Genomic DNA, 14,813 nt, shown 5'->3' on the forward strand with positions numbered 1-14,813 from the left:
AGGCTTCCATGTGTCCTTTGCTCTAGAGATTTATTTCCAAACCTCCCTAAATTACTTGTCTGTGGTCATTACTTTCAGGAAAATTATAGTCTTATTCTCTTTCCCCTGGGTGTTTGGCTCAGATGCTAATCTTAGCTTCATGATAAGTGCATTCCATTGCTTTCTAGAATTTCCCCGAAAGTTGCCCCGTGCGAAGCCTTGCTCTGACCCCAACCGAGTTCGTGAACCAGGAGAAGTTGAGTTTGACATTGAGGTAGGGGCCTGCCCTGTTTCTAATCTTCTGCTCATTCTGGTTACATAGACAGAATACAGATTGTCATTCTAGTTGAGGGTGGGGGAGAGATCCTATGCATTCCATTCCTAAAATATTTATAAAGTGAAAGATTGTGGGCTAAGTGCTCCTGAACATATAAGTGGAAGATTATACTTTAGTTGAAATATTTTTAAAATTCTTTAATATAGAGTAGAATAAAAGGCAGTGTGATGTAGCAGAAAGAGTATCTGATTTGGAATATCTGATTGTGACTTTACACAAATTATTTAACTTCACTGAGCCTTAGTTTCCTTATCTGTAAAATGGGAGTTAGACTTGCCTCACAAAGATGCTGTGGAGATTAAGATGAAAGAACAAATATTCTGCTTGGTACTTGGTAGATACTTGGTGCTCAGAAGATATTAGTATCAGGAGTGAGACTGTCAACCCTGTATTGGGGCCTTACCAGACCAACCCTGGGCAGCTGAGGTGATATCCTTTTTCTCCAACAGGAGGACTATACAACAGATGAGGACATGGTAGAAGGGGTCGAAGGCAAGCTTGGAAACGGGAGTGGAGCTGGTGGAATTCTTGATCTGCTCAAGGCCAGCAGGCAGGTGGGGGGACCTGACTATGCTGCCCTCACGTGAGTACTGGCTTTTATCTCCCCTTTCTAGGTGTTCAGACAGCACACACCCCCACCTGCCACCCAAAGGGCTAGGTCAACCAATCAGTAGATATTAATTGGGTCATTTAAAGGGACAAAAAAAAATAAAATAAAATAAAGGGACAAAAATTAGCCAGGGCATTTGGGCTGAAAGAACAAAGTAGACATGAAATCTGTCCCGAGGTACTTAAGATCTGACTGAGAGAGGATAATACGGACTTCAAGGGTAATAAGTTTGGGGGTTTTTGGAAGTTAGAAGAGGCATGGAAGGAGAGCTGGGCCTTTTCTGGGCCTTGCTTTAAGAAAAAAGAAAAAGGAAAGAATGCAGCATTGGTGAACAGGAAGGGAGGTGCACCCCTCTTTTTGCCATCTTGCCTGCTGTCTATGGAGAGACGAGTCAAGAAGGACTGGCCTTTTTATGAAAATAGTCTTTGATACTATTTTGATCTTTAGTGTGGTTTCTGGTTTTTCGCCTGGGATGGTTCTCTCCTCCTTCCTCCCACCCTGACCCCGGCAGCTGTTGTCCCTCCTCCCTGACTCTTCTGATGACTGATTTCCTCTGACAACTAGAGAAACTCCCTCAGCATTTCTCCTCTGTCCCTTGCAGCGAGGCCCCTGCCTCTCCCAGCACTCAGGAGGCCATCCAGGGCATGCTGTGCATGGCCAACCTGCAGTCCTCATCATCCTCGCCAGCTACCTCCAGCCTGCAGGCCTGGTGGACCGGGGGGCAGGACCGAAGCAGTGGGAGTTCCAGCAGTGGGCTGGGCACAGTGTCTAGCAGTCCTGCTTCCCAGCGCACCCCAGGGAAGCGGCCCATCAAGCGGCCAGCGTACTGGAGAACCGAGAGCGAGGAGGAGGAGGAGAACGCCAGTCTCGATGAACAGGACAGCTTGGGAGCATGCTTCAAGGATGCAGAGTATAGTAAGGGCAGCTGAGCACTTGAGTCCAGGCCAGGAGGGCTCCCCACTAGCCCCAGGCTCAATCCCAAATCCAATCCAGGACAGCCTGTAGTGAGCAAAGGCCTGGCCTTAAACCTGATACTTGGTTTCTCTGTGCTGTATTTTCTTAATCTATAAAATGGGGATATCTCACAGGTTGATGTAAGAATTAGAGATGATGCTTGCACAGAGCACCTGGCACCGTGTCTTGTTCATGGGAGGCCCTCAGAAAATGGTAGCTATTATAATTAGCTATTAACCATTTTTAGCATTGTCCAATCTTCACTGCTGGTGACTCTTTTTTCCCTCTTGCCTATTTTACTTCCATTACCTGTATCATTTGTATTATGTGTCATTCAGTTCATCCCTTGCAAAGGTTTATGATGACTTTTCGGTGGGCTTTTCACATTTAATAGATGACTCCTTTTTTGTAAAGTAAACTTTGTTGAGTACTACAATGTATGAAGCACTTTTTTGTATAGTGCAGCTGACTTTAATGTAGGTTTTTGTTTTAATACTATTTTAAAAATTAATCCTCATTGACCAAAATTAGAACAAGACAGAGAAGGCAGAAATTTCCTTTGACTAACACTCTTCCCCCTCTGAGAAAGGTTATCCAAAGGTAACCTTTGTTATCAGTTTGATGTATACCTTTTATTTTCTTGTGTTTATACCCATATGTAGACATAAATAGATAGAGGTATAGTTTGGTTTAGTGTGTGTGGTTCTACAACTTACTTGGATATCTTTCAACATCAGTACCTAGAGATACACTTCATCAATGCATTGAGATCTACCTGCTGCATAGTAGTCTGTAACATAGGTATACCATCATATGTTTAACTATTTCCTACTGATTATCATTTAGGTTGTTTCTAATTTTTAGTGTTTTGAAAATTCTTATAAATAACCTTTTGTGCCCACGTGCCCGTTAACATTTCTGTAAAGTAGCTAGACCTGCTGAGTTGAAGGTATGTACGACATAAATGTTGATAGTGCTGAATTCCTTCCCAAAAGGTCAGTATATGAGTGGTGTATGAGATATACCTGTTTTCCCACAGCCTTACCAACAGTGGATGTTATCAGCCTTTTTAATTTTGGCCAATCTGATGGCAAAAAATGGTGTTGCAGTTTGTTTGTTTTATGTTTATTGGCTCTTCCTTTCCCATGAATTATCTATTCAGTTTTTCACTCATTTTCAGGATGTTAGTTTTTCTTATTGATTTGTAGGAGTTCTTTATGTGTTCTAGATTTGTTGGAGTGTTTTTTATATATTCTGCAAGTGTTGAAAAATTTTCTCTTAGTCTGTTGTTTGCATTTTAATTTTACTTATGGTATCTTTTAGCATGTAGTAGATTTCAGTTTTTACATAGTTGTCTTTATCAATTTTTTTTGTATTTTATGTTTTGTGTAAGAAGAATTTCTTATATTTTCACCTAAAACTTGTACAGAAATTAAAATTTTAGCTTTTTTTCCTGGAATTAGGTTTTGTGAATTGTGAGAGGTAAGAATCTGTATTTTTTTCCACATGGATAGTCATTTTCCCCAATACCATTTATTGACTAGTTCATCAATTATCCTCCTGATTTGAAGCTCCGCTTCTGTCCTAAACTAAACTCCCATATATATATGGATTTGTTTTTCTTTTTTCATTTTTTTGGCGGGGGGTGGGGGGTGGGTACCCACCCCCTTGGCAGTGAAAGTGCAGAGTCCTAACCGCTGGACTGCCAGGCAATTCCCTGGGTTTGTTTTTCTACTCTGTTCCCAGTTCTGTTCCTCAATAGCTATGTAACCTTGGGCAAGCTAATTAACCTCTCTTTGATAATAGTACCTACCTCATAGGTTGTTGTGAGGATTAAATGAGTTATACATAAAGCACTTAAAACATTGCCCAGCGCATGGTAAGTGCTGTGTGTTAGATGTTATTAATATTATTCTGTTCCATAAAACCAACTTGTCCACTCATGTGGCACTACCTCATAGGTTAGTTACTCTAGACCTTGTGTCTGGTAGGGCAAATCCCCTCTGCATAACTTGCTTTGGACCTGAGGAGAATACAGATGTTCAGCAAGCCCATCATCTCTGAGTTGAGCTGTGATTGGTCTTAGTTTGTTGCCAAGTTTCCCTGGCTATCCATCTTACCTTCAGCAGACAGTCACATTGACCTATAGCCAAGGCATCTGGACCTGGTCTCACTAGTCCTACCTCAGGACAAACAACTCACTCAACCTCTGTCTGCTTTCCCCTATCCCTGCTTTGTCCAGCAACACTAGAAAGGCAGTTTAATGAGGAGGTACCCAACTACTTGTTCTTATTTTTCCAGAATTTCTAGGCCATTATTGAGCTTTTTCTAGTCCAGATGGATTATAGAATCAACTTGTCAAACTCCATGAAAAATCCTATTAGGATTTTTTATTAAGATTGCATGGCATTTGCAATTTATGGATTAATTTATGGAGACAGACATCTTTCATCAGAGCCCTTTCTGCTACAGTGGGATATACACATTTCTGAAAGATGTCCTGAAGATTTGTACACTAAAAATAATAGGGCTTACAAGAAAAAGAAAGGGGTATACCCCTCAAAATCTCTGTGGCTTTGAAGCCAAAACACTGGCCCAGATAATGACAGTCCTAATAGTAATCCTTGCCTGGTTAGAGCCCATCAGCATTTGCACCCAGCATTGTAGTCAGTGGATCCTTTGTAGCCCTAAACTCTGCCTGGGCTCAGGTTCCTCCTTCCAGATGTTGGTTCTTGAGGGCATTTGCTTAAGATAAATAGCAGCTTTATCAAATTAAAATCTGATCCAGAGCCTAGTCATCAGCAGTCTTTTGTTGTTGTTGTTTTTATTTTTTTTAATTATTTATTTATTTTTGGCTCTGTTGGGTCTTCGTTGCTGTGCACAGGCTTTCTCTAGTTGTGGTAAGCAGAGGCTACTCTTTGTTGTGGTACGTGGGCATCTCATTGTTGCGGGTGGCTTCTCTTGTTGCGGAGCACAGGCTCTAGGTGTGCGGGCTTCAGTAGTTGTGGCGCATGGGCTCAGTAGTTGTGGCTCGCAGGCTCTAGAGCGCAGGCTCAGTAGTTGTGGCACACGGGCTTAGTTGCTCCGTGCTATGTGGAATCTTCCCGGACCAGGGCTCAAACCCGTGTCCCCTGCATTGGCAGGCGGATTCTTAACCACTGCACCACCAGGGAAGTCCTTTGTTTTTAAACACAGGGGAAATTGTCTTCACAACGTCTTCAGCTGCACTCTCCACCATCCTCCTCTCCCAACAGAACTTAATTTTGTAGAAAACAAAGCCACCATTTACCCTTCCTCTGACGGGAGGCACTATTGCAGGATTTTTAGCTTTTGTGTGTAGGTCTTCATATATAGCTAAGGTTTTCTCTGAAATATGAGAAAACTCACCACTGATTGGTTAAAAACAACATGCCAGGGAAAATTGCCTTTGAACCAGTGCAACTTCTGGATGACATTGCTATCATTCTGCCATTTACCTTTGAGCAGCCACAAAACAGGCCATCTTGTCCTTCTATCTTCAAACATGGTCTGCTATTTATTCAGGCTTTCTTGTATATCTCTTCTTCAGTTTATTACTAGGTATTTTATTTTATAGTTTTGTTCCTATTGAAAATGGCATCTTTTTATCTATTATATTTTCCAATTGGCTGTTGCTAGTATGCAGGAGAATAGTTGATTTTTCTATATTGATCCTGTGTTGGATTGCCTTATATGCTCTTATTAGTTCTGTTAGTTTTTCAGCTAATTGTCTTGGGCTCTTGAGGTAGGTGATCTGTGTCCCCTATCTTAGTTTGCTAGGGCTGCCATAACAAAATACCACAGACTGGTTGGCTTAAACAACAGAAATTAATTTTTTCACGGTTCTAGAGGCTAGAAGTTCAAGATCAAAGTATTAGCAGGGTTGCTTTCTCCTGAGGCCTCTCCTTGGCTTGCAGATGACCTCCCTCTTGCTACTTTTTCACATGGTCATCCCCTGTGCACATGGGCCCCTGGTGTCACTCTCTATATCCTAATCTCTTCTTAAAAAGGTACCAGTCAGATTGGCTTAGGGCCTATCCTAGTGGTCTCATTTTAACTTTCTTTCAAAGCCTTATCTCCAAATACAGTTGTATTCTGAAGTACCGGGGATTAGGAATTCAACATATTTTGGGGCGGGGGCACAATTAGCCCATAACACCCCCTTTCTTTCTGGTATTCATACCTCTAGATTTTCCTAGTTTTATTACAGTGTTGAGTAGTAATGGTGATAGGGGGCATCCTTGTGTTGTGTCTGACTTTAAAGGTAATGCTGCTAGTGTTTGTTCACTCAGTATGTAGGGCTCTGTAGGGCTCTGTTAGACTACTGTCATGAAGTTCAGGGGAGTTTGAGAAGTTTTTGTTTGTTTTAAAATCCAGAGTGGAATTGGGTTTTATCAAATGATCTTTGGGCATCTTTTAATATAAACACATAGTTTTCTGTTAATTTGCTAATGGTGATTTACATTAGTAGAATTACTGGTTTTGAATTGATATTTCCTTCTTGAAATTAGCTGTATTTGGTTGTGGTGTTTAACATAGTTTGTCTAGTTTATTTGATGATTTACTAATTATCTCCAGTGTTTGGTGTTTGTTTACTGTTAATTTCTGGTTTTGTTTTATTCCTTTTTCTTAATGTTCTTTGTACAACATCTTGAGTTGAAAGCTCTGTTCATTTATTTTCAGTCTGTTTTCCCTTTTGATAAAGTGTTTTTTTTTTTTTTTTACGATAAAGGGTTTTTTAAATTTTATTTTTTAAATTAACATTAAGTAAAATTGGCTTTGTTGGTATACACATGCTTAGATTCTTGTAACCACCACCACCACCACCACAATGAGCAGAACACAGAACCCCTCCAGAGTCCCTTATGTTATCCCTTAGTAGTCATGCCCTCCCTCTACCCCTAACTCCTGGCAACCACCGTTCCCCATCACTGTGATTTTGCCTTTGCCAGAATGTCATATAAATGGAATTATACAGTATGTAATGTCATATAAATGGAATTATACAGTATGTAATATTTTGAGACTGGTATCTTTTACTTAGCATAATGCCTTTAAGATTCTATCCATGTTGTTGCATATCAATAGCTTGTTCTTTTTTGTTGAAGAATAGTTTTCCATTGTATGGATCTACCACAGTTTTGTTTTGTTTTTTTGGGCTTTTTTGGCTTGCCATGTGGCGTGTGGGATCTTAGTTCCCTAACCGGGGATTGAACTCATGCCCCCTGCAGTGGAAGCACAGAGTCCTAACCACTGGACCGCCAGGGAAGTCCCTCTACCACAGTTTCTTCATCCATTTACCCACTGAAGGACATTGGATTGTTTACAGCTTTGGGCGATTACGAATTGAGCTGCTGTGAATATTTGTATGCAGGCTTTTGTGTGAACATGAGTTTTTATTTCCCTAGGATAAATACCTAGGAATGGGATTCCTGAACAATGTGAGCAGTGGATGCTTTAACTTTATTGGAAACTGCCAAACTGTTTTCCAGTGATTGTGCCATTTTACATTCCCACCAGCAATGTGTGAGAGTTCTAATTGCTCTGCATATTCATCAGCACTTGGTATTGTCAGTATACTTATTTTAGTCATCCTAATAGGTGTGTAGCAATATCTCATTTAGTGGCTCATCTGATGGCTAATGATGTTGAACATCTTTTCATGTATTTATTTGCCAGTCACATACTCTTTTTTGAAATGTCTAAACAGACACTTTGAACAACTGCTGCCTTTTAAAACATTAGGTTGTTTCTTAACCGTTGAGCGTTGAAAGTTCTTTATATAGTCTGGATTCAAGTCTCTTGTCAGATAAGTGACTTGCAAATATTTTCTCCCAGTCTGTGGCTTGTATTTCATTCTCTTAAGACTTTCTTTCTTAAAGTAAACACTTTCACTTTCTAGAAAGTCCAGTTTATCAGTTTTATCTTTCATGGCTTATGCTTTTAGTGTCTTATTTAACAACTCTTTCTGTAAACTCAGGGCACAATTTTCTCCTTTTTTTTCACCTAAAAACTTTATGGTTTTAGGTTTTACATTTCTATCCATGTTCCATTTTGACTAAAGATTGAGGTTCACCTTTTTTTTTTTTGCATATGGATGTCCAATTGTTCCAACACCATTTCTTGAAAAGACTATTTTTTATTTTATTTTTCTATTGACTCGCATTTGTACCTTTGTCAAAAATCAAATGACCATATTTGTGTGCCTCTGTTTCTGAATTGTTCTTTTCCATTGATCTACGTGTCAATCTCTTTGTCAGTACCTTACTATCTTGATTACTGAAGCTTTATTAATTCTTAAAATCAAGTAATATGATTTCTTCAATTTTGCCTTTCCATATAAATTTTAGAATCAGTTTGTCTGAATCCACAACAATTTCTGCTAGGATTTTGGTTGGAATTGTGTTAAATATATAGATCAATTCAGAGAGAATTGTGATCTTTATTTTTTATCGAGGTACAAGTCACATTACATATAATTAAACATTTTAAAGTGTACAGTTCAGTGGCATTTTAGCGCATTCACAATGTGGTGCAACCACCACCTCTGTTTCCAAGATATTTTCATGGGCCCAGAAAAATACCCGGGATCCATTAAGTAATTGTTCCCCATGTTCCCCCTCCCCTCATCCCCTGGTAACCACTAATTTGCTTTTTGTCCATATGGATTTGCCTGTTTGGGATATGTCATATAAAGTAATCATATAGTTTGTTACCTTTTGTGTCTGGCTTCTTTCACTTACCATGTTTTTAAGGTTCATCCAAGTTATAGGATGTATCAGTATTTTGTTGCTTTTTATGGTTGACTTAGTATTCCATTGTATGGTTATACCACAATTTATCCATTCATCTGCTGATAGACATTTGGGTTATTTCCACCTTCTGGCTGTTATGAATAATGCTGCTGTAGACATTTTTGTGCATGTTTCTGTGTAGACACATGTTTTCATTTCTCTTGGGCATATACCTAAGAGTAGAATTGCTGGGTCATATGATAATTCTGTGTTTAACTCTTTGAGGGACCACCAAACTGTTTTACACAAGGACTGCAAGAGAATTGTCACCTTAGGTATATTGAATCTTCTAATCTGTGTACATGGTTATGTTCCTCCATATTTACTCTTTTAAAAGTTTCTTTCATCAGTGTCTCATAGTTTTCAGCATACAGGTTCTACACATGTTTTTTGTTGGATTTATCCCTGAATTGCGTGTTTTTTGGAGATACTGTAAATGGTACCTTTTTTAACCTTTGGTTTCCAACTGTTTATTGCTAGTATATATAAATATGATTGATTTTTGTGTGTTGACCTTGTATCTTGCAACCTTGGTAACTCACTTATTAATTCTAGGAATGTTTTGTATGTTCTTGGTATTTTTTTGTCTAGATGATCATGATCATGTCATGTGCAAGTAGGTACAGTTTTATTCCTTTCTTTCCAATCTGTATGTCTTTTTTCCTTCTTGCCTTTTTGTTCTGGCTAGAATTTCAAGCACGATGTGGTGAGAGTGAACTAACACCCTTGCCTTGTTTCCAATCTAAGGGGGAAGGCATTTAGTCTTTTCATTATTGTGATATTATCTGTATAGGTTATCAAGTTAAGGAAGTTCACTTCTATTCCTATTTTGCTGAGAGGTTTTTTTTTTAAAATGAATGAATATTGAGTTTTCCCAATGTTTTTATTCCACCAGTGGATATAATCATGTGGTTTTTTCCCTTTAGTCTGTTAATATGGTAGGTTACATTGACTGATTTTGAAATATCAAACCAGAATTGAAATCACAGGATAGACCTTAATTGCTCATGGTGTATTATTCTTTTTATATATTACTGGATTTGGTTTACTAGTATTTCACTGAGGATTTTTGTGTCTGTGTTCATGAGGGATATTGGTCTATAATTTTCTTTTCTTGTACTGTCTTTAGTTTTGGTATCAGGGCAGTCAGTGCTGGCCTCAAAGAATGAGTTGGGAAATGCTCCCTTCTCTTCTGTTTTCTAGAAGAGATTATGTATAATTAGTGGGGTTTTTTAAATGTTTAGTAGAATTTTTGTGTGAAACTACCTGGGCCTAGGGATTTCATTTTTAGGCTTTAACTATGGATTTATTTTCTTTAGTAAATATAGGATTATTCAGGTTTTCTATTTCATCTTGGGTGAGTTTTGGTAGTTCATGGTATTCAAGGAATTGGTCCGTTCTAGCTAAGTTGTAGAATTTATGAGCATAGAGTTGTTTGTAGTATTCCCTTATTATCCTTCTAATGTCTGTGAAGTCTTTAGTGACATTTTTTATCTGATGTTATTTTATTATTCTTTTTATTTTTATTCTTGATGTTAGTAATTTGTGTCTTTTTCTTTGTCATTCTTGCTGGCATCTTATCAATTTAATTGATCTTTTCAAAGGACAGTTTTTTAAAATTAATTTTTATTGGAGTATAGTTGCTTTACAGTGTTGTGTTAGTTTCTACTGTACAGCAAAATGAATCAGCCATACATATATACATATATCCCCACCCTTTTGGACTTCCTTCCCATTCAGGTCACCACAGTGCATTAAGTAGAGTTCCCTGTGCTATACAGTATGTTTTCATTAGTGATCTATTTTATACATAGTATCAGTAGTGTATATGTGTCAATCCCAATCTCCCAATTCCTCCCACCCCTCCTCTTTCCCCATTGGTATCCATACATTTGTTCTCTACGTCTGTGTCTCTATTTCTGCTACGCAAATAGGATTATCGATACCATTTTTCTAGATTCCACATATGTGTTAATATACCGTATTTGTTTTTCTCTTTCTGACTTACTTCACTCTGTATGACACTCTCTAGGTCTATCCATGTCTCCACAAATTACCCAATTTCGTTCCTTTTTATGGCTGAGTAATATTCCATTGTATATATGTACCACATCTTCTTCATCTGTTCCTCTGCTGATGGACATTTAGGTTGCTTCCAGAGATATGGTTATTTTTGATCATATTTAAGACAGTTGATTTAGAGTCTTTGTATAGTAAGTCCAATGTCTGAGCTTCCTCATGGACAATTTTTATCAATATTTTTCCTGTAAATGGGACATAACTTCCTGTTTCTTTACATGCCTTATAATTTTTGTTTGAAACCTAGACCTTTTGAATATTATAATGTGATAACTCTGGAAGTCATATCTTCCTTCTTCCCTAGAGATTGCTGTTGTTGCTTATGGTGAGCTACAGTTATCTATTTATTTAATGACTTTCCAAATGAGTTTTTGCAAATACTGTGTTCCTTGTTGTGTGTGGTCACTGAAGCATCTGTTCCATTGCCTCAGCAGTCAGCTGAGATTTCCTGACAGAATTTTCCTTAAATGCCTTAATTAAGCAGGCTTTTTCTTTGTTAAGCATCCCCTTTGTTGTTATAAGTTTTTGATTGGATTCCAGAGTCCCCAAAAAGCTGATTATTGTAGTTTTTGACAGCTTAATGGTTGCTTCAGTGGAGGGACAGATCCTTGGAGCTCCCAACTCCATCATTTTTGGAGGAGGCATCCCTCCTCCCCCCCTTGTATTTTTTTTTTTTTTTTTGCGGTACGCAGGCTCAGCGGCCATGGCCCACGAGCCCAGCTGCTCCGCGGCACGTGGGATCTTCCCGGACCAGGGCACAAACCCGTGTCACCTGCGTTGGCAGGTGGACCCCCAACCACTGCACCGCCAGGGAAGCCCTACCCTTGTATTTTTAATATGCGTATTTTAACTTGTATTTTCTTTAAATGTCTAAAATTAATTATTTTCTACATCTTATTCCATCTTGAATAAGACATGAACCTTAGAATGGAATTCCTTTTGTATGTTACTTTATACCTGTTATCTCTCAATCCTCAGAACTTTGCAAGGCAGGTTCATCTATTATTTCAATTTTATGGGTGAAGATAGTGAGACTTACAGTTCTCCTAGGCTACTAAGCTAGTGGGTCAGTCCAGGATTTCAAAGTAATTGTCTAATCCTGAGACTCAAGGTCTTTCTACCATACTACACTTCTTTCCTTTAGGTGGAAAAACCTTTCAAACCCAACAAAATAACATTGACAGCCATTAGTCTAGTAGGGATGGAACCTTTCTCAAACAACTGTTACCAGTAGTCATTTCTTTCTAGGGACAATTAATAAATTCAAAAAAATTTTTTTAATGAGTCAAAGAGGTGTTTTACTTCTTTGCTCAAGGAGGAAGGCCTGAAAAATGGACTCATTTTCCTACAGAGAGACCCTTCTGGAAGGAAGTGGGAGACTGGATTCCTCTGATGAAGCAGAATTCTAGAGAAGTTTGAAGCTGATCAGTAGGAGGAATGGGAGTAGTCATTAGGAGGAAATATTCACTCTCACTTTGCTTCTCTTTTAGGTTTAGCAGTAGCAGAGTTTGACCTCATCAGTAGGACCTTTCTAGACCATTTTCCTATTAAACTGTATAGGTGTTACATGTGTATGATAAAACTGGATGTTTCTATGTATTTATATAGGTTGAGATACTTATATATGTGTGTTTTGTCATTCGCATCATTCAGTTATAATAATCTTGTTCCCAATTCAGCCTAAGTGGTCTTTTTGTTTCCTTTGTGTGAACCATTTCTTTTTCCATTAATTCAGCGAACACTTACTGAGCACCCACTCTTCATTATGTTCAGCTCCCTTAGTTTAAAATCAAATAATACATATCCTTGCCCTCACAGTAAATTGGGGATGACATTTACTAATCATCTCTTAAATACTATATAACAACTCCAATAGAGGTATGCACAGAATACTGTGGAGAGTTGAGGATGCATCTGAATGAGATTAAGAGAAGAGGGAAGGCTTCTTTAGGATGTGAATCTAAAGCTGAATTTTGTATGGTCATTAACTCATGAAGTTACTCACTAAATGGATGTTGGGTGAGTGAAATCAGAGTTAGATGATGCTGGGAGAAGGACATTTGCAGCAAGGGTACAAAAGTAGAAAGACATGAAAAGTATGTGGCATATTCAAGAATTCCTACAGTTGAGTATGGATTAAGTAAAGGGTCCACTTGTAGGGGGGTGGGAGGAGCTCAGGTAGGTATCATTCTGTCATCACCCTTCTGGATGAGATCTCATTTTACCCTGTTTTTCCCTCTCACTGCAGTTTACCCTTCCCTGGAGTCTGACGATGATGACCCTGCTTTGAAATCTCGACCCAAGAAAAAGAAGAATTCAGATGATGCTCCATGGAGTCCTAAAGGTGATCTAGTATTCTGTCCTTAAACTCTGTGGGGGTGGTTGGGGGGAAAATATGTCCCACTGGCTAGGTGGAACATTTAATATAGGAAGACACTCATTTGTTTATTCAGCAAACATTTGTTGAGTGCCTGCTGTATGCCAGGTACCATGTTAGGTGCTGGAGCAAAAATAATCAATAAGACACAGAGTTCGTGCACTCAGGTCAGCAAAATCAGAGGTAATGGAGCATGTTGCTTTTGATATTACATGGCTTGAGATGAAAAGAGGAAGACCTTGAGCAGATTTCAGCAAGTAGTCTAAGGCTCCTGAGAACATTCTGCTACCATCATCCCAGCCCTTTGATAATAATATTGTTGTCAAAGGAGGGAAATTCTGCTAACTGTTGAGCTCTACAAGGCCCAAGACTCCTTAGATTATTACCTGTACTGGCTGAGAGGCCACCTCTGAGGAGGGAAGAATGAATGAGTTTTGAGATGAATATGGAATTTAGAGGGTAATAAAAGAATTTTATTCATCTCCCTGGCTGGGTGGTTTTTTCATTGGAGGGTATGTCAGTTGGCTTTTGCTGAATCAAACTATCTAAAACTTAGTGTCTTAGAACAACGGTTGATCATTTCTCATGATTCTGTAGGTTGGCGGAACTATTGTTCCAGTCTGGACCAGATTGCCTGGGGCTGGATGGTCTAAAAAGATCTCCTTCAGGTGTCCAGGACCTAATTTGGGGTGTCTGGGGCCTCTCTCCATGTGGTCTTTCACCCACCTGAAGGCCAGCCTAAGCTTTTTCACAAGGTAGCAGAAGGGTGTCCAGCAGCAAGAGAGGACAAGCCCAATATGCAAGCACTTTTCAAGCCTCTGTTGTGTCATGTTTTCCATTGTCCCATTGCCAAAGCAAGTTACACGGCCAAGCCTTGATTCCAAAAGTGGAGAAATAGATTCTATCTCTTGGGAGTGGGAACTGCAAAGTTTTCCTATGCACACAAGGACATGTGAGCAAATTGAGAGCCATTACTGCAACAGTCTGCCACAGAGGGTGCTGGCATCACAGTACCCCTGTGGTTCCCCAGGAAATAAAGGGTGTGCTGTCCCCACCCAGCCTTATTTGACCTTTCTGGTATTTGCTTGGGATTGGAGGAATGGGGTGGCAGGGCAGTCCTGAAAAGTGTTCTCTTAGTGAGTCAATCAGCAAATGTTTCTTTTTTCTTTCTTCAGGCCTATTTTCTGATTTTATTTTCTCCTATACTTTCTGGCTTTTTAGCATAATAGGAAATTTGGAAAATAGAGGAAAGTATAAAGAAGAAATCACCCATGATTCTGCCACCCGGAAGCAACCACTGTTAAGATTTTTTTTTTTTTTTTTTTTTTTTTGGGGAGTTTTGATATATTTCCTTCTAGTCTTTTTTCCTATGCATTTTTCTTTTTATGGTTGAAATCACAGTCATATATCCTACTTAAAATTTTTTTTTGCCTTTTAATCAAAATAATGTGTATATCTGGTAGCAAACCAAATAGTACAGAGAGGTTTAGGATGAAATGCAATGGTCTTCTGCCTCTGCTTTTGCTACTTCCAGTCCCTTGCCTGAGAGGCAACCTTGTCATTTTCATTTTTCTGGTAGTTGCCTCCAAAATTCAAGATAATAGGGTTTATACCACCATTTTGATTTTTTTAAATTGGAGTATAGTTGCTTTACAATATTGTGTT

The 14,813-nt window shown here is 38.9% G+C and overlaps 1 protein-coding gene across 1 annotated transcript in view; it reads left to right on the top strand.

Moving 5' to 3' along the window:
- PHF8 (PHD finger protein 8) overlaps positions 1 to 13,115 on the top strand; it is a gene marked incomplete at its 3' end in the record, with an annotated part of 62,096 nt that extends 48,981 nt beyond the window's left edge. Inside the window, exons 16-19 of the mRNA XM_024767176.1 lie at positions 168 to 253; positions 766 to 899; positions 1,528 to 1,841; positions 13,020 to 13,115. Coding sequence (XP_024622944.1) covers positions 168 to 253; positions 766 to 899; positions 1,528 to 1,841; positions 13,020 to 13,115 — 630 coding nt within the window. The remainder of the gene's footprint in view (positions 1 to 167; positions 254 to 765; positions 900 to 1,527; positions 1,842 to 13,019) is intronic.
- Positions 13,116 to 14,813: the final 1,698 nt, after the last annotated feature.

This window comes from Neophocaena asiaeorientalis, unplaced genomic scaffold, assembly GCF_003031525.2.
Source record: "Neophocaena asiaeorientalis asiaeorientalis breed wild unplaced genomic scaffold, Neophocaena_asiaeorientalis_V1.1 scaffold313, whole genome shotgun sequence".
Lineage (NCBI taxonomy): Eukaryota > Metazoa > Chordata > Mammalia > Artiodactyla > Phocoenidae > Neophocaena > Neophocaena asiaeorientalis.